Source organism: Fundulus heteroclitus, chromosome 1 (assembly GCF_011125445.2).
Source record: "Fundulus heteroclitus isolate FHET01 chromosome 1, MU-UCD_Fhet_4.1, whole genome shotgun sequence".
Taxonomy (NCBI): Eukaryota; Metazoa; Chordata; class Actinopteri; order Cyprinodontiformes; family Fundulidae; genus Fundulus; species Fundulus heteroclitus.
Window position 1 is genome coordinate 1,969,689 of NC_046361.1, and position 27,987 is coordinate 1,997,675.

The following is a 27,987-nucleotide window of genomic DNA, read 5'->3' on the forward strand; positions in this document are numbered from 1 at the left end:
CTAGGTACAAGGAATCACAAGAGTCAAAGACAACTTGGTCAACTTAAATACCAAGATGATTAAATATGCTGGAGACCCAGTTAGATGGGTGGTGAGCATCTAGACATTTCTCACAGATTTCTAGAATCTAGATTTTCTAGAAATCTGTGAGGATGGTGTGTACTGTATCCAGAGACGCCTAACCTACTGAAAGCAATTTGCTACCGGCCGACTTACTTGTTTGAATCTCCACCTCCAGGGTGGACACTGGACAGACAGACAAATCACACAACCATGGATTGGATCCCAGCGGTGAACCATTACCATCAGGATTTCATTTGTTCTTCAGCTCATCTCTATTGTTGGGTCTGGTGTCTCAGCTTCCACTCCATAGATTCCCTGTGGGGTTCTGGTCCAGAACACCATGGTCACTGAAGCAGCCTTCGGTACCTTTGGCAGTGGGGGCAGGTACCACGTCCCGCTGGGAAATAAAATCAGCATCTCCATCCAGCTTGTCGTCAGAGAGAAGCAGGAAGTGCTCTAGAATTTCCTGCTAGATGGCTGCATTGACTGGACTTCAGAAAACCCAATGGACCAACACACACAACGAAAACCAAGACAATGAGTTTATGTTACTGTAAAATCTTTCATGATCATGATCATTACAACTGTGTTTAATAGATAATGTTTTCCTTTTGGGGTTTTATATGGATGACTACCTTCAGAGTGAGGTTAACGTCTCCTCACAGCACAAGTAGGCCTACTGTGTCAGTCTGAGGTGAAAGGGCAGAGTAGAAACTGCTAAAAGATAAACATGCTCAGCAGATCATCTGCACTTTGTAACTTGCAGCCAGTTATAGATTGAAGTGGTACATGAAAGGTTCTGGTCTGGTGCTTGGCTCTCAGGTTACAGAGAAACTGACCTGTTCTTGCTTCTATATGGACTCGTCCAATCAGCAACTCTGTTCTGAGGGACCAAAGTGAGGCACAAATTGTTTATTTATATAGCGCAGATTCACAAGACGTGTCTCAAGCCACTTTACAATGACAAAGGCAATTCAATCGAATCATAGTTTCCAAGACAGTGATCCCTTATACTGAACATGCATGTGGTGATAGTGGAAAGAAACGCTAAATAGAAAGTTCCAGCAGAACCAGACCCTGGTTCAATGTGAATGGCCATCAACCACGACCAACAGGGGTTTTTAGAAGACAGAGCACACACACTGATCCAGGAGCACTTTGTGTTGAAGAAAAACTAGAGAATCGCCGCTAAGCAGATCAGCACCGAGCTTGTTCCAAAGTATTAGATGAACCAGAGCACATCAAAACATCTTTCATTGTTCAGTTGGAGTTAGCGCTCAGCTTCTCGCACACCTCCTTGCTGTCTCTTGACTATGTTGCTTCTCTACTCCTCAATAATTCAGTTCCCTCTCTGAAGGCTCTTCTTGTTGATGGCCCATCTTTTTTTATTGGGGAAGTCTCACTGTTGTTCATATATATATTTATATAGAGATATATGATCCTACACTCAGTCATCATGACATTGATATCTCCTCCATGTGACTGCCACAGTACATCCCAGTCTGTTGCCTCAAAACAACCCTTCTCCAGCCCTCTGTCACCATCTCCTCAGTTCTCTTGATCACAGTCAGCTTCTGAATGAGAGCTTTATACTCAGGGTGTTTTGTTCATAGCACAACTTCAGATAATATTAACGGTTTAATATCCGGGCAGCAGAGATTTCTCCCCCTAACGCGTCCTTGATCCCATCATCTGTTGTTCACAAGGCCTGCTAACCCACCTACTTTGGCCTTTCTGCTCCTCTATAGATCTGTCTGCTCGTAAGGTTTGAGGCAGAGATGGAGATGGTTTGAACTTCCTTATTTTACTCCAGTGGAGCTAGGGAAGTCTAGTAGAGCAGAAGGCTTAAGGAACACACGCAAATCATGGAACTAAAGGATGATCTAAAAGCTAAAATTAGTGTAATAGGAGCCATCTTCCCACATTTAAAGAAAGACTTTGGTACCAGCCATCCAATCTGCTTAGTCTGGTTCTTAAAGCTAAATTATCTTTTTTTCAGCTGGAGCAGTGACACGGAGAAAATAGCAGCACAACAGAAAACTGCATGGATGACAACTATTTCTGAGCAAAACTACTAGTGATGGTGCACATCGCTGGCTCCTTCCTTTTTGGTTTGTAGGCAAATGATTTTCCTGCATTTTGTCCAGCTCATGTCATCAGATGTATGCAGAGGACACCAACGTATAACCCCATCCCCACAAGAAGCAGCAGATGTGCTAATAAAAAGGTTATTAGAACTGTTTTGATGGACCGTAGAACCCAGTGCTGGATGTACGGCTGAAACCAGACGTTTTCATCCACTTCTTTCTGTCACTACCATGAAACCAGACAAAATGTCTCTTTTTTTAAGTCCATTAGCCAAAATTAATTTAAGTGAGCCTAAGTGCAAGAATAATGAGCAAGAGAAATAATTATGTGTCAGCACAAGAACAGTATGATCACCATGGCGGAAATATCGCCTTTCTTCCATTTGCTGAAAAGGGGAAAACAGTGACAAAATAATGGATTTACATTTATACAAGAAAAAAATCCCACAACAAAAAACAAACATACATCTCAAACCAGTTTGTTGGTCAGCAATAAATTAAGATACAGATTTGAATTTGGCATAACTGAGTTAATTTACTGTACATGCATCACAAGTTTCCTTAGTTAAAAGATAACTTTTTTAGCAATTTAAATAATGAAATGAACTTCACTGCATTGTTTTATACTTAGGATCATATTGGAACTGATGTGACTGATGTATGATTTGACAGGGTTGAACACATTCCTCTGAACATAAATCAGATTTGTAAAGTGCTTTGAAACTAGAGCTGCACGATATTAGAAAAGATCGGCATGGCAATAATATTGATAAATATTGCAACTAGGATATCCGTTGCAACGTCACTGTTTTTCTTTCCAGTCTCTCTCTCTCTCTTTGAGTTTCAGCGTTCTGGACAATATCACGTGTCCAGTGTGAACATCTGCTGCCGTGGGACCGGCTGGCTAAATATTAGCATGTACAATGTGAGTTCATAACACTTGGAATACAATAGCCAACAACCTAAACAGTCCTATTCATATGCATATCACACACACTGATAATGCAACCATGATATATTGGCGATATATATCGTGTAGCTCTAGTTGAAACATGTGTGGTTGAATCAGAGCTAGAAAAATAATCTGGTTTGAATTGAAATAAGAGCAAAGCAGATGTGCATCCCAGCCATTCACCTATCAGTTGAGAACATGACAAAATGCTAACAGTGAGTAGCCAGGAATAAATTATGCATCATGTTTTCCTACAACACACGTCTACAAACAAAACAGTGAAATTCCTTAGATGGACTGAACCTGGACAGAATGCACATACAGAGATCACCAGAGAGGAAGATTTACTTCTATCGCTCAAACCGGGGTCGCATGACATGCATCCTACACACTTCATCTCCACACAAACACATTATAAATACTACAGAGCTGTTAAGTTGAGTTAGCCTCCTCTTCAGAGCCGAACGTCGCAATTAAACCCCAAATTAGCCGCGTCGCGTGTGTCCAGCGAGCGTTTGCACACGTTCGGTCTCACTGGAAGCTCCAGCTGGGTCACTTGCTCTGCTGCAGGTACTGCTGGGTGAACATGTTGAGTTCGCTGTCCAACCAGCCCGCCTTGTTCCTAACGAGCAAAAACACTGATTTCAGATCCACACTGATGCATCACAGATTCACAGTCACCGTCTGACGGATTACTAAGTCAATGCTAAAGTGCAGTTTTCAAAGCTGGTTTTGGTTTTCACAAACATGGAAAAGTGTGCAAACTTTGCTAACCATTTCCTCCCACAGCATCATTTCTGCTACTGTCGATCCTTTGCAACTCTTAAAGTCAGCTAATACCCCTTATAAAGACGTTCTGTTGGAGGCTGTGAATAGCTGCGTATTTTACTTTCACGTCAGAATGGCGTAGCTTAGCTCTGGGAGTCCAACACACATACCGTCCCAGTTCTAGTTTGAAACGGCTGCGTTGCATGTTGGGAGGTGGTGCAGCGACGGTGCAGCAGATCTTACCGCAGCAGTTTAGCCTTGCCCTGCAGAATGTCCAAGAGCTCGATCTTCCTGTTCATGTCATTGACCTCATCCTCAAGGTTCTGACGGGTGACGTCCACCTGCTGGCACAGCTGTGCAAACACACTGCTCAACTCTCTGTCAACAGGAGCAAAAACATGTGGACAGATGTTTAAGTAGGACCGCTGTGGCTAGGAGGTGGAGATTTCTGACCAATGTTTACTGCTGAAACTCACTGCTGGACCTGGTGGCTGCAGTTGGATCCAGTGTAGCTGACTATCAGCTGCAGCTTCTCACTGGCGTACTCCACAAACTGCCGCTTGAAGGCTCTCTCTTTGGCTTTGGTGGTCCACGTGAGCCGCTCATAGACGTAGAGAAGCCCGTAGAGACCCAGTGACAACGCAATCAGGCGCCATCCCACTGCCTTCCAAATCTGCAGACATTTACAAAGCTTCAGGTGATCCACTAGCTTTGATATCTGAACAAACTGAAGATGATTGAGAGCAATTACTGCTTCAATTAACTTAGTCAAGCTTCCAGCCTCGGCCCGATTGTTGGCTAAGAGCTAAAGCTACACGAGTCATCAGGCCAGGATGTAGTTAAAGTAAGGAATCGTATGACAACTGCATATCTTTCTAACTTTTATGAAATTTGTGTTTTCTCTGCATCCGACTGGAGAGAAAAAAAACTTTAGTCTCAACATAAAAACTGCAGGGCAAACCCGTTTTTTATTTTAAACCAGTTTGTTTAGCACTGCTGGGCTTCAGAAACATTCAGCTATCTTGTGCTATACTAAGCATACTGATGTGATATGTTAGTGAATTTATATACTAATTGTATATGATTCATACTTTTTTTTTTTTTTTTTTTTTTTTTTGACATCAGAAAACTAAAATTCAGTCTCGCTGGCCAGCTTGTAAATACAACATTTCCTAGTTGCATTTAAAAGCCAGCCTGTCAGGCATCAACAGCCAGACCGTATTCCAAATACCTGAAATTACTGTTCTGGTGATCAGTTTCAACTTCGGCAAGTCATCCTCCCCTTGTCTAGACACCTAAATGCAGTGAGCCACTGTCACTACCACTACTTGGGTTAAAATGCAACACTTGTGTGGCAAAGCTGAAAATACCATCTACAGTAGAGGATGGGAACAAGTCAATTTGGAAAAAACGTTTAGCCAAGATTTAATCCAAGGTAAAGACCATGAAGCCCTAAAACACTTTTGGTGGATGGACATAAAAAATTAATAAAAAAATTAATATATAAATGTAATATTTTAAGAAATTAACTAGAGAGAGAGCATCTAATCATAGATTTGTTTTAGATTACAAAGATTTGGAAAACTTCTAAAAGTCAAATTGACACTCGACTCTCATCTATAATATGATGTGTGTTCAGACTCACCACGCCACCAACCACAAGGACACCCATGGATGTGCGTGACGTAAGGGATGCAAGACCCGTCACCATGGTGACCATCAGCTCTTCCTGAGTCATAGAGCTTTGTGGAAATGGAGGCATGCTGGTGCTGACTGGTGTTAAGGCCATGGGCCGAGGAACCTGCCAGCAAAAAAGGAAAAAAAGCCCAGAGCCCGGTTTAATCCAACATGGGAATGATGTTTGCCTGTTTTTTTTTTTTTATAAATCAGGTGAGTCCAAGTAGCAGGACCTGTAGTTCCTAATGTAAGCGAAACAAATTATTCACCTAAAAAGTCCACAGGTGGCAATATTCCAGAGGTTAGAACTAGGGCCGGACAATCAATCGCATTTGCAATATAATTGCAATTTAAAAAACAACAACACAATTTCCAAATCGCAGAGGTCTGCAATTTTTGGCTACATAATTAATGGATAAGACACGTCCTTTTTAGCAATAATACCGATAAATATCTAAATCAATCTTAAGCTAAAACTCCTGGGTAGGAATTTTTAGGCAAAGATAGGAGCTCTCTGAGATGACTCTGAGAATCTTTGTGAATACGGGGCCTGATCATTAATCCGGCCATCTTGGACTCCGATGACATTAACTTGTAGCTACAACAACTTACCACTGAATTAACCTCAGTGGAGGGGAGCAGTTCAGAGCATTCTAAGGACTGATATGCAATACCACCATAGAAACCACTGCATTTAGGAAACAATGACTTTTAAACAGCTGTCCACTGTAGTGACCGCTATGCACCAGAGGGGTAGAGTTCTGAGCCTTTATCGTTCACACCTATATGACAGGGTCCTTGTTTAAGCAAAAGAATATAGAAATTCAGATGATGTATTCCACAGTGGGACAAAAAGCCAAATTCCACAGAATTTCACCTGGTCGTTGTAGCCCATGAGGGCCCGTCGTGTGTTCTTGGGCCCAAGGAAGCGGTTGACAAGCATAGTCCATCCAAGGGAAAAGTGGAAGCTGATGTCCTCTTGAAAGTCACTACAGAGCTTGTCACAGGCCAGGTCATATGTGAGGCTGAAGTACTGGCGAGGAACAATCTTGTCGACCTGCTCTCTAACAGAGTTTGGCAGCAGAGGCTTCAGGCCCTCTATAATCATAATAATAAAAAAAAATAGTTAAAGTCACCTTAGATTGGCAGCAAAACAATCCATGAGATACCCATATTTTACGGACTATAAGATGCATTTTTTTTTCCATTAATTTGACCAACATGAACCAAATAGTAAACATTACTGTCTATAGCTGCAAGAGGGCGCTCTAGGCTTGTGAAAACGATATGCTGCTCCTGTACCACTTCTAAATTAATTGAAACATTAAATTATAGACAACAAAGACGTTTGTAAGTTGTTTCGCTGTTTCAGAAACAGTACTTCACTGATGCACGTGAGCTTTATGTTGCTCTGAAACATCCGTGTCGTACTGTTAGCTTAGCACGTAGCACCATTACACTCATTTTGACAACTTTAAGTGTAACGGGCCAGTACGCTGAAATGCGCTGACAAGAACCTTCTCGGTTTTAGTTGCTGCCGTGTTATGCTACTTTACCCCATTCAACTTCCTAAGTATGTTCCATGTTATTCAGTCAATTGTGGATGGAGCTGTGTAATTGAATACATTTTCTTACCAGATTAAATTCCAGTTTTCAGCCTTGGATTATGTGAAATAAACTTCTGAATAAATGCGTGTTCTCCAGTGCAACATATATGCTTTTTTTTTCCCACTTTATAACGCATTTTATGACTGATGCGACTTATTTTCCGGAGCGACTTATAGTCCGAAAAATACGGTAACAATGGAAAAGTAAGCATAAAACAACCATGACAACTAGGATCAATGTTACAGGCAGGAAGCCTATTTAAACAGATGAGCTTAGACTTGAAGATAATGTCAATATTTTTGAGGTCAGGTTGAAGCTGATAAGAAGAGTGACTAAAAGCTCTATTTTCCATGGTGGCAAGATGAACAGGAGTCACAACAAGGTGAGCGCTGAACAAAGACCTGAGAGGGGAAGGGGGTAGCGACCTGAGACAGGCGGGCCAGGTTAGAGAGACCTTTCAAAGTAAGAAGAGTTCTGAAGAGAAAAGACCATGGACGAGGACCACAGCGTATGGACTGATGTTGGGAAGATTAGTACAGGCCTGATGATGTCGTAGATATGAGATTGCAATGACATAGTACTGTCAAAGCTGATACACAGGGTCATCATTTGAGGGGAGGGAAAGATGAATTAGTTACAAGTAGAGAATTCCTGGTTAGGGTGGAGACTATACCAAAAAGAAGGACTTCAGTTTTGCTGCCGTTTAGTTTAAGAAAGGAGAACCATGATTTAACCTCCATTAAAAACAGTCAAAAGGGAAGGAAGCATAGCTAAGCATTATTTGCCAAACAGTAAAAATAATGTTATTTTTACATGATCAGAATATGTGGCTGAGAGGAAGCATGTAGACGATTAACAGAAGGAGCACCAACACTGAGCCTTGGGGGACACCAGCAAAGTCATGGTTTTAAAATGAAGGGAAGGTTTGATGTTCAACAGAGGTTAAAGTTATTGGGGTCTGCACCAAGGTTTTTAAGAACTGTGTGGTAACTGTGGCAGTTTGGAAAACTAAAGAAAAAGTTCCAGTTTTAAGTGAAAAATTAATGATGGTAGTAATGAGGCGACAATTAATGACAATAGGCTTTAATAAGAAAGTTCTGTTCACAGATGGATGGTTTAGGTTTTTGAAACATGTTTGACCCTTTGTCTATGGAAGGGGACATGAAATTTGAAAAACAGAAGGGAAAGAACTTTACAAAATAGAGCTTATCCAGAATGAAGTGACTGGCTGAAGATTTGGATGGTTAAAAAGGAAATGAGGTGCCACAATCAGAAAGAACATGAGAAGGGCTTTAATTAAATACTGAACAGTCACTCAGTACACCTCAGACTTCCAGCCCAAGATTGAGTCCTGCTATCTGCAGTCAGGGGTTGTATCAGATGGACAAGAAGCTAGAGTACAAAGACATGGTGGATCACTTTGTGGCATGGTGTGGAAACAATCATCTTCTCTTGAAGGGGAGTGAAACAAAGAAGATGCTTGAAGATTTCAGGAGAACAAGCAAAAGATCAAACAATATTTCCATCACGGGGGAGAAGACGTGGAGGTGGTGGAGGAGTATAAATTTGTTGGTGTTCACCTGGACAACAGACTGGACTAGAGATACAAAAGCAAAGCCTTCAACCAGAAGGGGCTTGTGAGGATGGAGCTTAGGTCCTCCATGGTGTGCAGCGAGATGCTGCAGCTCTTCTAGAGGTCTGTGCTGGAGTGTGATCTCCTCTGCCATCATCTGCTGGGATAGCAGCCTCAGCTAGCTGTAAGGTGGTGGGTTTACTCATGTGAGTGAAAGACTGGTGCAGACAGAGAGGACCCTCCCCTGTTTGTGGTGGATTATAGGTGGAAGAGTGGAAGCGTAGTTGGAGAATCTGACAGGCATGAAACTAAAGCAATGCTGATAAAGGCCATGACTGATTAAAAAGCGCTTTGATCAGCAATGTTTTATCAGGGAGGGATGGACAGAGGCAGGTCAGATATTGGTGAAAGGAAGCTTGAAGTCTGTTCAGACACTACAAAGGCGAGCAACAACACCCTCACATACTTAGAAATTGTATTCCAAGAGATCAGAAGTTCAGAAATCACAAAATGTTACAACACGACAGCATTCCCTTAACCAGAAGAGCTCTTGTCTGTCTATATTTGCATAGATAGATGAGTTTACTGTTACTGGACAAATAGATGCATCATTTCAGGCATATAAAATGGAAAGGTAGACAGTTGTGCCCAAAATTATTCATATCCCTGGCAAATTTAGATTTAAAATTATTTTTATCTAACAAGATGTTTGCTTTTAAGACGTGATGAGACAAATTTCTCAAAAGATAAACTTTACTAAAGAATTATCAATGTTAAAAACATTGTTTTTATTGTATTATATTTATCTTGGCGGTGAGTTCCAGCTTGTTTTAAGGTCATCTCATCATCACCCCAATCTTTAGCTACCCCCACAAATCTGTCAGATTGGGTCAGGACTCCAAACGTTGGTATTGCTTCTAGTCAGGAGAAGCATCTTCAAATTAAAAGATTACTTAAACTACCAGGGGTGTGAATAATTCTGCTTATATCAGTAAATACTTCCACATATGAAAATTGATTTATTGAACTAAAACTCAAGCAGCCACATGTAAGTACAGCTCTAAATCTCTCCAGCTCTAAAGTCATGTTGGTGGACTAACCCTACATATCACTGATCCAACAATGTAGCCTGCAGCAATATGTAAGTGGCACAAAGCAAACACGAGCCTGAGCAGAAACAACAGCCAGGGTACCAGGATACATTAGCAGGTAGTTGCCAGATGTTTTACCTATCATATCCGTTTGTGTGGCCTGCAGGGCACAGGTGATGGAACTGGAGCACCTTTCAGACATGGTCTTACCCAGACCCTCCTCTATGTAACGATGGAGCTCCTAAAACACAAAACGATCACGGTGTTTACCATGTCAGCAGAAAAGGCAGACATTCAAGTATCTCTACAGTACAGAGTAGTTCATTTCATCCTCTATCCTAGGGAAGAAACAATATACTAAGTGATACCTTTGTTTTTATCGTATTATTGGCCAAACGAGATCTACTCGACTGCTTTTCATGTGAAATTATGATGATAAATTGTATTCTTTCAAAAAGGACATACTGGCTATGACGGCATCAGCAAAGCCTGGAGTATGACCTCACCTTCCAGGAGGGCTGAGCGGGAGATACAGAGCTAGTGGAGTTCAGTGGAGAGCAACGTTTCCTGCTGTGTTTGGCCTGTTTTACGGCAGCACTGCTCTAACACCTACTGTTGAGATGAAGGGAGGTTCGTTTCCACGTGGGGAGCTGGACTGAACCAAATCAGACAAGAAGGGGGGGACTAAAACTGAGCAATTATGTGTACTATCTACTTTTGGCCTGTTATTTTAAAATTACTAATACTACTTAACATCATGTATTTGTCAATTCTAGGGGAAAAAAAAGAGGGTAGCACAAAGATTTTCTCCCCCCTCTTCTAAAGTTAAGGAAGCTGCTGTTCCTTCGCCAACAGGTGGGGATTCATGTTTGAACAAGCTTTGGTTTAGCCCTGGTGTGCCTCTGAAATTGGGCTTGTGTTGTCATCTGTGGGCTAAGGCCATATGGCCTCCTAAGGGTGGTTCAGTGATGTGATTTCCGTCCCTTTGAGAGCCACTGACACCACCGCCTGTGAGAAGGCCCAGTCACAGAGGGATTCCAGAGAACTGAGGCCGTCTCCGTTTCTGGTGGCTACAATCGTGTTTACTCTGGGCTTGGGCTAAATTTTGCAAGCTTGTCAACTTTCCACACAAGGAACAAAAAGACACCTGACTGCCTGCCTCTGATATGCTCCTGGATCTCCAAGCCAGGTAGTCACAGCTCCACATCAATTCCTTTGCAAGGGGGCGATACAGCTTTGCAGGTGGAGGTAGTGATGTAGCATCGATGTATGATATAACAGACTGGTACAGGAGACATATTACTTCCTCCACACATTTAAATAGTGACCAGAGGCAGCTTACAAGTGGCTCAGCTTTGCATGTTTATGATGGAAGTATTTAGGAAAGGAGGCTGCTGTTCTGAAACCTGGGATTTAGTGCTGAACCCACAAGGTGAGGACTTGAAGGACGTGGCTCTTTAAAATCACAGGCCACAGCACAAAGACCAGCATGTGGAGACGGTAGACTGACTATGACCTTCAATCGGTTGAACAAGCCCAACACAGCCTCGCCCTCTTCACAGGTCTCTCTCCCTCAACACACCTTCCTCAGAATCAAAGCAGCCCTTCCCCGACAGCAGCTTCCTTCAATCACAGCAGTCCCCAGTTTCCTCACTGACACACCATGATATGTCAGGCTCAAAGGCATCACAGCTGATACTGTGGTGTGCCAAATTAAAACAATCTGTTCCTAATTTATCAATTTAGAATCCGACAGGGGAAAAAAGGCTTATTTGATCCAATATTGTTAATTCCTTCAGGCACTAAGGGGTAAAAATAAAACCTGAATGCTTTATGGACAGATAAAGTAAATATACTGAAACATTCAATAATTGCACATTTTCTGCCTTCCTACATTTAATTTAAAGGAGCAATAAGTGAAATTCCACCACGAGGTGGGCTGCTGAGCACAGACCAAAACAAGGTGGAGGCCTCGCTGCCTCCAATCCAAGTTTTCTGTTTTTGTTGCATTACATTTAAATGGTAATAAGGAAATCAGCCATTTCTTCATTTTTCTTTGAACCAGGGCAAACTCACATTTTTGTAGACCTTAAGGACCACTGGTGACGGGTGGAAGTCCATGTGGAAGTCGTCCACTAGCACATGAAGCTTCCTGATCTCCTCTGCCATAGTGTTAGTTACCTGGACAGGAACAGGAAGCACCGCACAGGAAGTAGGAAACGTTAATGTCATGGGTCAGTCGTCTTTATCATTGCAGAGTCAACCTATTCATTTTTCTCTTTTATTGTTTTCTTATGGTCAAAGGTAAATAGCTTTAATCAAGGCCAACAACCCCAAAGCGCTTCACACCACATTCAGCCACACATTGGTGAGCTACGTTAGTAGCCACAGCTGCCCTGGGGCAGACTGACAGAAGCCACCAGGCCCTCTGACCTCTGACCTCTGACCAGCAGGCAATTCGGGTTCTTGTTTCGCCCAAGAACACAACGACTGAGACGGTCAGAGCAGGGAATCGAACCGGCAACCCGGCAGTTACAGGATTAACTCCCTAACTCTTGCGCCACCTCTTGCTTGTTGAATAAAACATAAACAAAGACAAAAAAAAAGGACTGACAATTTTGGTCTCAAGTAAAGAAAAGACTAAAATAATAGACAACATTCAACCAGATCCAATTCTGTAGTGAAGCCGGACAAGTTAGGATACAGAAACAGAAGAGCAGACGACACACTCGTCTGTTTATCACCTGGAAGACGGCGTATGGTTTAGTTTCATTTTCCCCAAAAAGACCAGATCAAAAACACACCAACGCTTTGGAAATATAACAAGCCGTGAAATTGCTTTTAATCTATTTCAGGCAACAGTCAAAAATGTGACCCGAGGAGACATTTGGACCTTATGAAAAGCGTACAATCACAAGCTTTTTCAGACTAAGCCCACACGCGCACGTCGTGTCCTAGAGTTCAATCAGACTTTTTGCTTAGACCAAACCTTTCTGCATGGTACTTTTTAACTTTAATGTGACTGGCATCAGAATCAGAAAGTGACCCAGCCGAACTCAAGATGTGTGGTCTCAGGCGGGCCGCGTCCAGGCAACTGATGTGGAGATAGTGGACTATTCTAAGTACCTGGGTGTTCACCTGAACCATAAACTTGACTGGAGTCATAACACTGATGCTCTTCATAAGAAAAGGACAGAGCAGACTTCACCTCCTGAGGAGGCCGAGGTCTTTTAGACTGCAGGGGTCGCTCCTAAAGACCTTCTTTAACTCTGTGGTAGCATCAGCCATCTTCTATGGTCTGTTGGAGCAGCAGCTTAACTGTAGCTAAAAGGAAGCGTCTGGATAAACTGATTAGGAGGACCAGCTCTGTCCTGGGATGCTCCCTGGATCCAGTGTAGGTGGTGGGAGACAGAAGGACTGTAAGAAAACTAACATAACAGATGGACAATGTCTCCCACCCCATGAATGGAGCTGTTGCAGAGCTGGAGAGCTCTTTCAGTGACAGACTGCTGCATCTAAGATGCTCTAAGGAGCGCTTCCACAGATCGATTCTCCCAGCTGCTGTTAGACTTCATATTCTCTGCTGCTCAATAATTGTTTACATTATAATAATGGTTGCACAGGTTCTGTTTCAATCATTAACCCTTTACACTGTCCCCAGATGCTAAAGCAACTTGCACAGGCCTTAGCTACTTCAGGATGCTGCTGCACTATTATGCACATTGCATATTGTATTATTGTGTGTTTTGTAAAAAGGTAGGAGTCTTTTTCACTATTAAAAATATTTTTCCACAGTGCAATATTTATTTACTCAGGTATTTACTTTGTATCTTCTGCTCTGTGTTTCTTTACTGCTAATTTTAGATTAGACTCATTTGTTCTGTTTTCTTCTTTTTTTATTGCTAATAATTGGGTGTAACTGTCTGTATGTATGCCACTGTCACACCCAATTGCCCCACTGCGGGACAATAAAGGAATTCTCATCTTATCTAACTCTGAAGTTGGCCAAATAAGATAAGAAATTGTAGTGTAAGCACGAGAAGTAAAGCAGGCGGCCCGCCCGGCTTCTAATGCAGTGGGGGAAACCCTGACCAGCCTGTTCACAGTAGTCTACACAACTAGACTGAGACCATTTAAAGGCCTTTGCAATGTTTTGAGTTAATTGGCTGAATAGAGTGTGACACCAGGTGTCTTCAACATTGGACCTTTTCACAATAGTCTCATTTTCTGGAATACTGAATGTGGGGTTTTAATTAGTTGTCAGTTATAATCATCAAAATGAAAAGAAATAAACACTTGAAATATACCAGTCTGTGTGTAATGGATGAATATAATATACAAGTTTCACTTTTTCTATGGAATTACTGGAAGAAAAAAAAAACACTTTTCATGATATTCTAATTATGTGACCAGCACATAGAAATATGGAGCCAATGACACGGGGTGCCGGCTGACGCGGCGCTCAAGGAAAAAAAAATGGAGCTGACAGAATAAACTGTAGCAAGGAGGTACGCTGTAAAGTTTGCTTTTATTTTGTAGGAGACAACTAATTACAGGAAGTAGCGCCTCAGTGAGATTCGATTGGTGCACATGCTAGTCGTGTTGCTTGTGTATTGGATTTTCAACTATCATGTCTAATTCTGTCAGATTATATTCTGTCACACAGTTTAATAGATTAAATGGACACCATAAAAACGAAGCACACTTGACTACTAAATCTACTGTGAATTTAGTGAACTACGTGAGAACACACAAAGCGCTTTAGGTTGAGTCTGTGATGATGTTCTACGTCATGATGTCATGGGGGTCTCACCTGCCGCTCCACCTCCTCTGTAATCTTTTTGATCTTGGCTTTGCAGTCCATGGTTAGCAGGTCCAGCTGTTGCTCTATAAACTCCAATCGCTGCTGACGATCCTCTTTTGTGTTTACACAGTAGAGTCTAGGCAAACAGGCACAGATAAATAACTCATTAGACTGCAGAAAGCAATTTGAGAGTGAATATTCCTATATGGATGTGCGTGTGTATAGAGGCAGGGTGCTTTTTTCCAGCTCTGTGAAAAAGTCATAAAAAAGATTAGCCTTTATGCTGCACTGCATAACCTCCCTCTGTGTATCCTCAGAATAATAGAGCTCCTACATTACCAATAAGATGAATCCCTGTTTTCAGCAGAAACTATATTTTCAAATATTGCACTAGCAGAAGTAGTAGAGTGATAGAAAACCAACAGACTACTCATGACATTAACGTCGTGTTTTTAACTGAATCATTCATTTAAAGGGACATGTTCAAAATAATAATGTGGAGTTCACTCATCGAGCTCGAGCCATTCTGTGAAAGACATGTCAAGGGGTCTCTCGCCATGGGATAAAATTATTTGGGACTTTATTAAATCACATTTGGCACCTTTGTGGAATAATGGAAACATTTTTATTGAGGGCAATGCTAACTGGGTACAGTGGTGTAAAGCTGGTATATTAATTATATTTAAATTATTTGATTATAAAACCAAGATGTTATTTTAGCTTTGATTGAATTGCAGAAACATGTAATCTACCACATAACCAATCCTGGAGGTCGGTCCAATTGTGAAGTTATTTAAATGGCTGGGTAACCCTCTTAGTTGCCCTGAGGGTAGCCCTGTAGAAGCAGAGTGCCTAAATTCTACATATTTTATGGAGCTGCGCAGCACCATTAGTATCTTGGATAGGAGATTTCATATTTCACCCAAATTGTCTGTACTCTGCTCACCGCAGGAATCCGGACTCTCACATTTCCTCCCATGAACAGAGATTGATTATTTAGGCTGTCACCACAGCCAAACGGATTTTATTGAGACACTGGCAGCAAAGGTGACCTTCCTCCTTATGAGGAGTGGTTATCAACGCAGGGTAAATCAGCATCTTACGAGAAGGTGGCTTATGGACTATCAGACTTCACCAATATAATTGTGTTTGGTCTCCCTTTACCAGCTGGCTTTCTGTTCCATAATGTACGGATGTGTGTAGGATTATACACGAGGAGTGGTCGGTGTGGTGTTTAGTGTATTTAATTCTCTACAGGAAGTAGCCCGCTCACCTCTGCTCCTGGGCAGCGACGTGCACCAGGTCCATGATGCGCCGCAGAGCTTCAGAGATCTGCTTCGCTCTTACTGTGTGCTGCTCGAACTTGGTCTTCACCGCAGACTGAGAGATGCACTCCTAAACACAGACAAGTCAAGACGTCGGTCAAGATGCCCAGACACCAAGGCAAATATCAGCGTTATTGTCTAAATGCTGTAACAGTCCTGAAGCAGTTAAACAACACATTTTCTTTATGAAACATAAAAACAGCAGCTAGTAAAATGAATTTGAAATGAAAATGATTTTTTTCCCCCATTTTCTAACAGGAAAGGATCATTCCTTTGTTCGCCGTGTTTCCAGATCAACTAAAGAAGCTGAATAAAGACATGCAAAGACAGACGGCAAGCTGTGAATCAGCGCTGCAGAAATTTCTAGATATTAAGCTTTGACAGTCAAGGTTGCTGAGGAAACGGTTTGTAAAGTTAAAATGAACACAAATACGGACAGAAAAACCAATAGAGAACGTTCCTAAGCTTCAAGACAAGAGAATGGCATCATTAAATGTTATGTATTGAATTTATTCTTTAATCTCCTCCTCTTTTCTGCAGGGTGTAGGTTGTTGTGGTGCGGGGGGTTAAAGCCTTGGAGACTAATATGTTTCATTTATCCAGAATTACAGCACTAAATGCTTATCAGGTCTTCTAACAACTTACTTGCACCAAACAATGTTTACAAGCCACTGTTCTTTATATTAGACTAATTCAAAAGATGCAATATCGATTCATAATGGCAGGGCATTATTATAAGCATATTTCTTTTAGTTTATTTGTCAAAATGTTCATTCACTGAAAGGAAAAGACGAAGCTATCCTGTGGCTCTGTAAATCAAACAGGAAACATTCTGACATCAACCATTAAATATGTCTTCATAAAAACCAAACCTGTACACCAACATTAGGGTGTGTGTGTGTGTGTGTGTGTGTGTGTGTGTGTGTGTGTGTGTGTGTGTGTGTGAATGATCAGCAGAGCCTAGCATAGGTGGCAATGCTTCATGATGCTCCACATTAAAGGAACTTACTTCAAATCGCCTCTCAAAGTTTTGGAACTCAAACATTCTGGCCTGAAATCCCTCTGCAAGAGCGCCGCCTGGAAAAACCACAAGAACAACACCGTCTTCACGGGTTTCTACAACATCACATTAACACAGTTTCATTAATGACACACAGGTATAGGCGAATACGTGCTAAAACGCAACAAGTAAATGTTCATTTAGTTCCAAAATGAAATACCTCGACCTTTCTGGAGTTGCGACTCATCAAAAGATTCAGAATCTGCTGAAGTCGAGAGTTATTTTTACAGCCCTCTCTGATTTTGAAAAAGCCGTAATGAATCGGCTTTTGGGGCATGAAGTTTATGAAAAAAGCTTCCAGATGCGCTGTAGGATCAGTGTCACATCGCTACACCAGCCACTGTTTGTGTAAAAACCCATTCATTTTGTTGTCTGTGCTGTGACGCGCTCTGAAGGGCTGGAATGAAGGTGATGTACACCATGGACAGCTCCCCTGTCCATCAAAAGGCAGTACAGCGACACACGGGACAAACAACCACGCCCACATCCTCACTCACTCCTCACAGAGCAAACCACCGCCACACCATGCCGCCTGAACCAGCACGGGTTCCAGGTTTTTCTATGTCCCACTTTACAGATTAATAATAATAATAATAATAATAATATTTGAACATTATTGATCTCACAATGGAGAAATTCACTTCTGCATCTTAACCCATCCCCTTGGGGAGCTGTGGGCTGCCACTGTACGGCACCTGGGTAGCAATCTGGGGTTAAGGGTCGTGCTCAGGGACCCAGAATGGCAGCTTGTGGGAGTTGAACTCAGAACCTCTGGGACCAAAGCTCTGTGCTCTAACCACTAGGCCACCACCCCCCCATTATTAAAGGAGCTTCATCTTATTTAGGTTGATTAGCCAACAGCTGTCCTTTCAGATCATCCAGCTGTGTGGGACGTGGAATCAGCGAGCAGCGTTCCCCTGAGCAACATGTGGAGGACATGAATGAGGGATTTCCTTTGTACCTGCCTGAACTCTTAGTCGTGGTCCAAATCTAGTCAAGGCTTTAAATACAGGAGAACTTGTTAAGCTCCATTCTCGTTATGTTGTCTGCGTCAGATTCTACGGATCAATGCATTTCTAAGATCAGATTGACAGCAGGGCGTTCTTCTCATCGTGTCTTATCGTGACTTGCAGCAGATTTTTGCATTACCCCTCACAGCTCACAGTGAGTTTCACAGTAATATTAGTGGCTCAGCTTTAAAGTCCCTTGTGTCAGTTGATCGAGAGGAACCGGGTCGATCTGAAAGGTCTCATTTCTTTCTGGTTCATTCAGATTTCTTTTGGACCCAGCAACCTTCGTCGTTGGCGAATGTCACAAAGCTCGTTAAAAACCAGGCAGAGCGCGAGTCTAACCTGACTCAGGCATTCCTTGGGCCTTCTGCACACGAGCCTGCAGAACTTCTTTGGCAGACACGAAGAAGATCCGGTCGCTGGCCTGGGCTCGGTCGACTACGCCCAACTCATCCACAAGAAAATTGGTGCAGCGGTCCATATGCTGCCTGCGGACCTGGATCAGGATGAACATGAGCTGTGGTTAACAGTGCTAATAGCAAACAAAGGTTCTTAACTAGGGCTGATATAGAAAAAAAAGCATATCCATAAAATAGAAATCATATTGATCGATATCAATAATTATTAACAAATTAAAAATATATACTTTAAATCCAGCCCTGGTCATTTTATGCTGTTGCTTACCAACCTATTTTTAGATACAGAACACACAAACACTGAATTCACACTCAACCCTTTATTCAGCCAACTTTTTACCAAAACTGCAAGTTTTTAAAAAAGAAAAAAAGATTGTGTGCTCTCTGAACTCTGAAGGGGCGGAGCTTGGTTCCTGGATCTGCGTTTGTGATTGGTTGGGAGGATGTAATGACTGTAGTATTAACCTACATGATAGGCTAGAATGCAGAAGGAAGGAAAACTGTTCTATTTACCTTTTTATTGACCTTTTTTTTATCATCAATATACATCTATTGATCGATATATATTGATATTGAATTATGGTCCAGCCCTATTGTTAACTGACCCGGTCGGTACCACCAACACAGTTTTTCCTACAGGCAGGGAGGAGCCTCTGGGCCACTTTAATGGGCTTTAAAATGTGACACTGGACATGTGAAGCAGATATTTGAGGCTCCAACTGTAAAAGATTCAAAGGAAGGTGCATCTTTGTTGAATCTGCTGTGTTGATGTTTCTGACAGAATAAAAATGCTCGACAGGCAACTTGAGCTAAACAGCCTTGTTAACAAGAATTTGACTCTTGTCATGTTTCCATTCTAAAAATGTTCTTTCTTGACCTGTGAGAGGAGCAGCAGGCAGAGCCAACCTGCATGGCGCTCCCTCTCTGACGAGCATTACCACCCAACACAACCGCCCTGGTGCTGTATGGGCATTAAACAATCCCAGCATGTGTGTTTTCATTCATTTCCCAGTGCGCTATTTTTCAAGTTGTGTGCAAAATTTGTATAAAAATGATACATTTCTTTAAAATGAAAGAAAAAACTGTGAAGTTGGACCGGTCTGACCTCCGCTTTACCACCACCGCAGTGGTTTACCTCTCTGGGGGTAAAACTGTTTTAAATAACCAGACATGATGCAACGATCCCGTTTAAATGCAGCTATGGTGGGCTGCATTAATCCTCCCCAATCATTACCTGTTTTTTTCACCCAAGATTTGCTAATAATTGAAAAAAGGCTGCTACTTGGCTGGCAATGGGCTGGTTTCCATCCAGAATGTTTCCCCTCACCTCTTTATTGGGTTCTTCCCTTTCAGTTGACGAATCTAGTAAATGCAGTGATCCATTACTTCCTTAGGTTGAAGTTGATCCCTTTAGAGCCCAATACTAATAGAGGAATAATGCTGCCGCAATTAAGAATAAATAAATAGCTGGATGGATGATTTGCTCAACTGATGAAGTTTCACAAATTATCTAATGTACCATTAAATGCAAACGAAATAAAAAAGTCAACATATTTAACAATTGATCAATAAATCAGGCATAGATTGATATTTCTATTTTAACCAAAACTCTTATTTTCATTTCGTTTTTTGTCGCTAACTTCTCTTCGCATTTTTTTTGACAGATGTGAATTTGTTCACAATATTTTTCCAAGTGCCTCTCATATTTATTCCCTCACAAATATACTCACAGAAACTTTCCTTAACCATTTATGCTAGTTTTCTTTTAATGAGGGGAAATAGCAAACTTTTCTGGACACAAGGAGATCCCTTAACCACAGAGACTCATAGTTAATACTTCTCTTATAGGGGTTTAATTTTTACTAATAAGACCCGGCACAGGCTCCCATCAGTTAGTGTTGAACCAACAAGCAGTATGGCACACACAATAAAAAGTTTATTTTATTTTTTAATTTTCATGAATTCATTATTGAAAGTCTTTAAAACTCAGGGATTATTTTTAGACTGGCAGTTGGACACAGAACCAGGAAGGGTTCAAGTGTGAAAACAGCCTTTGTATTGCCATCACTGTTTAACTGGACGTGTTTTTAATCAACACAAAGCGGACTCACCTCCTCCATATACTCGGGTTCTGAGGCGGACGCATCCCAGCGGTTGTTGAGGATGAAAATATTGGGGCTGGAGAGACGCTCATTGACTTTATGGAAGAAGGACTTCTCCTGCAGACAGTTGACATGTAGATTTAGGTCAGCTTCACCTCATTCAGTACTTGATCCAGTTGTTGAAGAAGCGCGGAGCGTTTGTGTCTCACCGTTTGCATGAGCGTGGACTCGGAGTTCGCTACCAGGACAAACACGTCTGCATCGAGACAGAACTTGTCGATCCAGCTGTCCAGCTCGGTGGTGACATCAATGCCTGGGCTGCAGAGAGGCAAAGCATTAACGGTCACGAGAAGTACATTTGTCTTGTATGCTGAGTATTAACGGTCCAGGCAAAGCTAAAGCTAGGCAGCGTGCATCTGACCTGTCCAAAAGCACCAAATCATCTCTCAGCAGAGCACACTTGGCTTTAGGCCACATGACGCAGACCAGGCTGCCAGCATCCAGGTCCACATCCTGGTGTAGCGCATGGGCCAGCTGGTTCACTGTCTGATCAGAGACATCACAGAGTCAGTATTTACCAAAAGAAAAAAAAAGAAAAATCATCCCACCACAAACGGATCATGTCGTAGACACTGCCATCTGAGACAGGCACTGGGTCCACTGACCGTTATACTTTTCCTATCCTCAGAGCCTTCGGTGAGGAGGAAGCCTTCGCCGCCGTCGGTGCCCTCCACCCTCAGGAAACAGTTGGTTGTGTGTCCGATTCCGGACGGCAGGACTTTATCGCACAGCATGGCATTGATCACGGAACTCTTCCCGTTGCTGGTTCTGTGAAAGAACAAACATGTCACTGCCAATATGAGGCCAAGTTAACCTGCGATCACGTGAGACAACTACACACACGTTCTGAGGCAATCAACAGCTCTGTAAGAAAATAAGAAATAAAACTTTCTTGTCGGGACTTTAATGCAATCACCTAGGTTCCCTTATAGAGGACATTTTTGACCAATCTGTATAATCTGATTTAATTTGACTTTGTAAAGTGCCTTGAGATGACATGTTTCATGAATTGGTGCTATATAAATAAAACTGAATTGAAAACGCAGTGTTTTTGCTTAAGGTAGCCCGCCCTCTCAGAACAGAAGAAGCTGGTTTCAGGAAGGTGAAGAAGAGCAGTGAAGCTTCTGGGAGAAATATCTGCACATTAAAACCAAATGTGTTCAGTTTGGAGCCGCTCTGGAGGCTTATTTACTCTTTGTGCTCAAATCCAGAGACATGTTTCAGTCATGATCTACTGAATTAAATTTCACTGGACGTTTGTTTTATATAGGCCAATAATCCTCATTAAAATGGAAACTGCTGTTCTAATGTCTTCAGATGCTTCCAGCTGTGACAGGAAGGACCTCCTGTGGCGGTCTGTGTAGCAGCGCGTCTGAGGAAGCCTTTGGCTGAAGATGCCCTGCTGTTAAAACTGTCCTTTTAAGCATGCTCAGAGGTTTCCATCATCTTACTCCTTTTAATAAAGAATCCTTCTTTACACAACCATCTCCAGAGGAGTCCCCTGAACAGAGCCACATGTCTTATCAGCTTGTTGAGCCTTCTTTAATTTGCAGCATCTACCTGCAAACACAGAAGGGCCTATAGTTCCTGGGTTAATAGTCTGCCCCTTTTCAGACAGCATTAGGGTTTTATCTGAAGTCCAGTCATTGGTCAAAGTAAACATAAGGTATTCAAGATCCTCCACCCTCACTTGAACACCGGTCATGTCTACTCTCGTAAAAAAACTACAGAGACCAGATGATTACTGCAGCGCCATGCCCCAAAGCAGTCATTGATGCAGTCTGTGCTCAGACTCTTGTCCAGCTCAACTAAACCTGACAGCTGCAAAGTCCTCAGAGTCTGAAGGAAGTCTGAAGGAAAGGATTCTGACTTGTACTGAACGTCTGGGGTGTACTGGGAGGGTGAGAGTGGAGTCCCCTGTGGAGCTCCTGTGGCGCTGGTCAATCTCAAGCTGTTGTCCGTTTTAGATTGCATTAAATAAGTACCACCTTTAGTCCACATAAGAAGAACAACTGGTCTTTAAAAAGTAAAAAACACTCTCCTGTGTTCTCCCACCTGGCAGACAGCTGAAGGTCTGGTGATGCTAATCAATCAGGAGCTTTAACGAGCAGCATCAGGCTGCTTTTTAGCCTTTTTCATTCATGGCTTCTCCTTTGCATGATAAACAACGCCAGTGTGGAATCTGTTGTGTTCTAGTAACATTTTACCGTGGATGTTTTAAAACGGGCAGAACCAGGGATGGGTTAGATCCTCCTCATCATGGACAGTCATGTATTGAACTGAAAGCAGAAGGTGCAGCTTCGTCCTGACTGTGCCGCTCTTAGTATGACTGAATTACACTTCGCTGTACTCAGCGTGTAAATGACTGCTTCTCACAGTCTGGTCCACAACCTTTGAAATGCGACATTTATGCTTGGACTGAGTTTGAATACTTGTCAGGAAGGAAGAAATCATTCAGCTTGATCATAAAATTCAGTATGAAGATCAACACACAGCTACCAGCAGCAGCGAATATTTCCTCACCTTCCAAAGAAAACCACCTTCATGTGCCTCCGTGCGAGCACCTCTCCTATGCCTGCCACCTTGGAGAGGTAGCCGCAGACTTCCTGGACCTGCTCCTCGGTGGCCACTGGGTCCAGCTGCTCATTTTTGTACGTATCTAAATGGTGAGGGATACACAGTGGTTAGTTTCTCAGATTCTGATGGTGTGTAATCAGCTCCGGTTTCAGCCGTGAAACAGTCACAGCAAAAGGCATTATGTTTGGTGTGCCTTCAACCCCGAGGCCGCTACAAGCATGTACCGTCTTCCAAAGACACACGAGGCAGCAGCACAGAGACCCAGCAGCAGCATTTCTACACATCTGGCTACCCTTTTAGCGTATGGCTGGACGATAATTCAATAACGATATACATCGATCGATAGACGTATGGTTCAATATAAAAAACAGGGGTCAATAAAAAGTTCAATAAAAAAAACAGTGCATTTTAGCCTATCATGTAGGTTAATACTACAGTCACTGTATCCTCCTAACCAATTACAAACCCAGGAAAGCTCCATCATCCTTCAGAGAGTTCAGAGAGCATGTGTTCTTTTTCTCTTTTTTAATACTTACAGTTTTCGTAAAAAGTTGGTTGAAAAAAGGGTTGTGTTTGAATCCATTTATTAAAAATAGGCAATCAAGCAACAGCATAAAATGGCCAGGGCTGCATTTAAAATGCATATTTTTAATCTCTTAGATAATTATCGATATCGATCAATATGATTTCTAATTTATCGATATGCTTTTTTTCTATATCGTCCAGCCCTATTTAGCGCCGGTAGCAGGTGACCCCACAGCGTTTAACAGGGAGCTAGGGGGGAAACACGTGTGTGGTTTGAAGTCACATCCCTTTTAATGCAACTACCCATGCTGGATGCTCCACAGATAGATGTGCCATGGATCCCCAGTTTCATTCGTTGGGGCCGACCTCTACAGGAAGGAAGCAGTGAACTGAGGGGACACCATGGATATGTGGAAGATACGGGTCATAAACAGCAGCTACACATACGGATGACCCAACACAAACAAACACCGAGCAGAGAGCAGGGCCTGTGACGCATGTGTCCCAGTGAGAGCTCAGTATTAGTGCGGCTGTCCTGACTGCTACTTCTAAGCCTCTTTATTTACAGCCATGTTCAGAACATACGGAGGCCCCTAGGGGACATTTTTTTTGCGTTGTATTGCATTCCCACGCAATACTTTTGCGTTCCCTCACAATAACCTAGTAGATGGTTCATGGGGTATATTGAATACTGAAAGCCTTTCTGCTACAACATAAGGTTTTGATAAGGTTTGCCCATATATGGTCATATCTAGTTAGTGAGAAATCTGAAGTTTTATATCATTTCTTTAGGATACAAATCCACCACAAACTTATGTGCAAGAAGCAAAACGGGTTAAACATGAACTTTTGATCCCTTCTAAGACAAACACAACCTTTCCATAAGAAGTAAAGAAAGACAAAATACATTCAAAATATTTTACTATCTTTTTTTGTGTTGGTAGTCTGACTAGTGAAGCTGTTTTCATGCGCAGTCCCATCTCAACCTTACACAATCAACCTTTTGCACCAAAGAGTCAAGAACGTATAACACGTTTTCACTGAGGCTCTTTAAACGTATTTGCGATTTTAAATTGCCATTTAATTGCATTTGCAAATCTTTTGCAAGGGGACGCAAAATAAAAACACGTCCCCGTGTCTCCTAGGGCAGGGGTTCCCAAAATGGGGTCATAAGACACGTCTTAGGGTGTGTGTGTGTGTGTGTGTGTGTGTGTGTGTGTGTGGGGGCGGGGGGGGGGGGGGGGGGGGGGGGCGGGGTCATAAGATGATATGATGCAGATGTGCTAAAAAGGTTTAGTATTTCCTGCACTTTTTTTCTTATAAAAATATAATATTTGTAATTTTCCGAAAGGAAAAGGGGGTCACCAGTATCTACCGCTGTGATTTTAGGGGTCGCAGGCTGAAACGTTTGGGAACCCCTCCGTAAAAATTATAGATGCCTCATGGATACATCTTCAAGAAACAAGAGAGGTCCTATTGTCTTCTCCTTAAAAGCTCCTAGGATTGTCATGTGTGGGATGACGGAGGATCTACATCAGCGTATCGCCGTGGAGACCCATACCTCATAAAACAGCGCTGCAGTAAAACAGCTGGTGAGTCACTTGCACCACTTCCCTCGTTTAGTGACTGGCCGTCCTGTAGTTCTAGGAAAACCTTTAGCGATTTAGGAGTAACTGTAACATGGAGACCACAGTGGACTCCATCAGATGTTTTCTAGACAGCAGAGCTAGTTTGGCTGATGGCCATTCTCAGAGGGTTTTTCCTACCCGGTAATCTGAAGGTCGGTTCTACAATGCGTGCCAGGACGGACTGTGGTCAGGCTGCAAAGAGTGGTGTGTTCTGGGTCATCTCTTAAGGCGGGCTGAGGAAATCCGGCCTTAATGTAAACTGAGTGCATCTATGCCTTTAGGCTCTCTGGGCCCAATCAAACCTCTAAAGAATCATGTTAGTGGCAGGTGTGATCGGGGCCTTTGTGGTACGCCAAAACTCCGCCGTTATGGAGGAGCAACGGTAGACAGAAACCCTTAAGAAGTCTCATTAAAAGTTTCTCACGAGCAATGCAGACGACGCAGCAAAGGCGTGGAAGCAGGTGGTCATGGAAACTAACCCTGAACGCTAGATCAGCTTCCATTACTCTACTAGAAGCATGTTCTGTGCTTTGTGCTACGTCATAACAAAATCTTCTGATTTAAAGTTTAGATTCTGTTTTTGTATTGAAAAACTTTAGAGAAACGGATTATCAAACGGGTTTCGGTTTCATCTGAGCATTTTCTCCAAAGGCTACACACCCTTTGAACCTCCCCTACAGGGACGCCGAGGAAACATACCTTCGAGAAAGGCCGCGCTCTCCTTGATGTAGGTCCCAAGTTGTTCAAATATGCCATTGATCTTCTTCTTTGCGGTCACAAAATGCTTCAGCGGCGACACGTTGATTTCAGCCATTTCTCTCTTCTTCTTCTTGCATTGAAACGGCAAAGGGCTGGGTCTCGAAACAGATACAGACATGGCACTGCGCGGAGATCAGAACAAAGTATGAGCCTACAAAGTCATCAAGCCACTGAAAACATAAAACACTCCTTATTCTGATGCAGCATGCCAGACGTCACCCCATTATGTGCTTTACTACAAACTAAGAAGTTCACTGATTCATAAATGGCGCTGCCGGGCCAGTCTGACATGGTTCCCTGCCTCAGTTACTAGAGGTGCTATTGATCCGGATGCTGACACAGCCAGGCCTCCGTCTGCAGGCTTATGGCCCTACACAAGTGCTTGGTGTGGATTAGTGCAACCTCTCAGCGCATAAATAAATTACTTGCACTATAATTCAATCGAAACGTTTGTGCTCCTGGAGATTTCCTCTTTAAATACATTGAGGAACGAGGACAGAAGAGTTCAACAAAGAAAAGGGATCTAAACCAGGAAAGATGCTGCATACGTCAGAAAGGTGGTAAAGGCGGACTCCTCTAACAGCAAGGCGCCGCTAGTGCTGCAGAAGTTATCTGCAGGTAGATGCAAACTACACCCCTATCTGCCCTTTTCCGTCGCAATTCCATAAAAGGCTTCTCTCACTTTTTAGTTTCTTTGTGGAACTTTGACACCTAAAATTAGAAATGAAATAGCAATTCTTTCCTTGAACTAGAAATCTAATAAGCAGTTTTTAAGAGGCGTTATTGCTCTACACGAATGTTCTTTAGAAGGAGTTGAAGCTAAACGCCTGATCGTGGAGCTTCCTGCTCCTCCTTCCAGGACTTAAAGGCCAATCTTCGCAGCGTCTTCCTGCCAGATGTGGTTTCAGACATCCTCAGCGGAAGCTGGTTATGGGAGCGCAGGGGTCATTTCAGGTTAGCTTCCCCCCGGTCCTTCACACCTGCCCCCTCGCACTGCCTACATCCCTCCCCGCAACTACGGAGCCTTTCTGCCGCCACAAGACAGATCCTGCGCTAAATGCTAGAAAGGTGACAAGAGCTGGAGGTGCGGCTGGAGGGAGCGACATTAAACACCTCAGCCACTTACCTCGGATCGCGGTCTTTCGCTCACCAACAATCCCCCTGCATCCTGGGTTCGTTTGGGGCGGAAACCTTAATCAGGCAAACGGGCCGCCAAGGTTAGCGTGTGACCGTCGGGCTACCTGTGCTAGGGGATAAAGTCGTCACTGCGCTGCCGGCCACCCGACGCCTTTGGTAAGCGGCCTCCTGCGGTGTGACCCGCGTCAGGTCGGGATTCTGGACGTGTGGTCCCTGTTGCTGAATTAAAGCAGCCGGCGGTACAGCAGCGCAGCCTCAGCCCAGGTCCAGGTCCAGATAGCTTGGAGTTTCTTCCCTGCCTGCCTGTCTGTCCCTCCTCTCCAAGGAGAGAAATCCGTCTGCGGAGCTCCACAGGAAACGGAAGAAGCTCCGCAGGAAACGGAAGCAGCTCTGCTCGAGACGGAAACCCTGCTCCAGGCATAATAAAACGGCGCCCCTGGACTTTAAAACCTTATTTTTAATCTCGTAAAAAACTAAAACAAAATAAATAAATAAATAAATAAATAAATAAATAAATAAAAAACACAGACATGCCAAAAAAAATTCGTTTTGACTCCACCCAACTTCTGCTACTGGTTACTTTCTTTGTTGTTTATTTTTCTATGGCATTTTCTATGTTTGATTTAATAACTGTCTTAACATTAACATAAATCAACTGCTATTTGTAATACTTTGTACTTTGTACAATTGTAATTAATCTTCATCTGTTTATGTTTATGTACATTTTGCCATCCTCTCTGACGGTCTTTTTTCATGTCAATGTTA

General features: G+C 42.7%; 1 protein-coding gene across 1 annotated transcript; it reads right to left on the reverse strand.

The window, feature by feature from the left end:
* Positions 1-960: 960 nt before the first annotated feature.
* On the reverse strand, positions 961-27,519 carry mfn2 (mitofusin 2). Its single transcript, XM_012877569.3, has 18 exons — positions 27,212-27,519; positions 26,026-26,207; positions 23,120-23,255; positions 21,202-21,364; positions 20,958-21,082; positions 20,746-20,854; positions 20,546-20,653; positions 18,361-18,514; positions 16,958-17,025; positions 15,897-16,018; positions 14,633-14,759; positions 11,896-12,000; positions 9,958-10,060; positions 6,425-6,645; positions 5,516-5,671; positions 4,347-4,543; positions 4,114-4,248; positions 961-3,724 (listed from the first exon to the last, which is right to left on the reverse strand). Exons 2-18 carry the CDS (start codon positions 26,201-26,203, stop codon positions 3,655-3,657), a joined length of 2,277 nt encoding a protein of 758 aa, XP_012733023.2. The 5' UTR covers positions 26,204-26,207; positions 27,212-27,519; the 3' UTR covers positions 961-3,654.
* Between the last annotated feature and the right edge of the window lie 468 nt (positions 27,520-27,987).

Coding starts and splice junctions, on each gene's coding strand:
- mfn2 (XM_012877569.3), bottom strand. CDS start 26,203: ATGTCTGTATCTGTTTCGAGACCCAGCCCTTTGCCGTTTCAATGCAAG. Junction 23,256..26,025: donor GAGCGCGGCCTTTCTCGAAG/GTATGTTTCCTC, acceptor CTCACCATTTAG/ATACGTACAAAAATGAGCAG. Junction 16,019..16,957: donor ACTTTGAGAGGCGATTTGAA/GTAAGTTCCTTT, acceptor GTCTGTGTTTAG/GAGTGCATCTCTCAGTCTGC.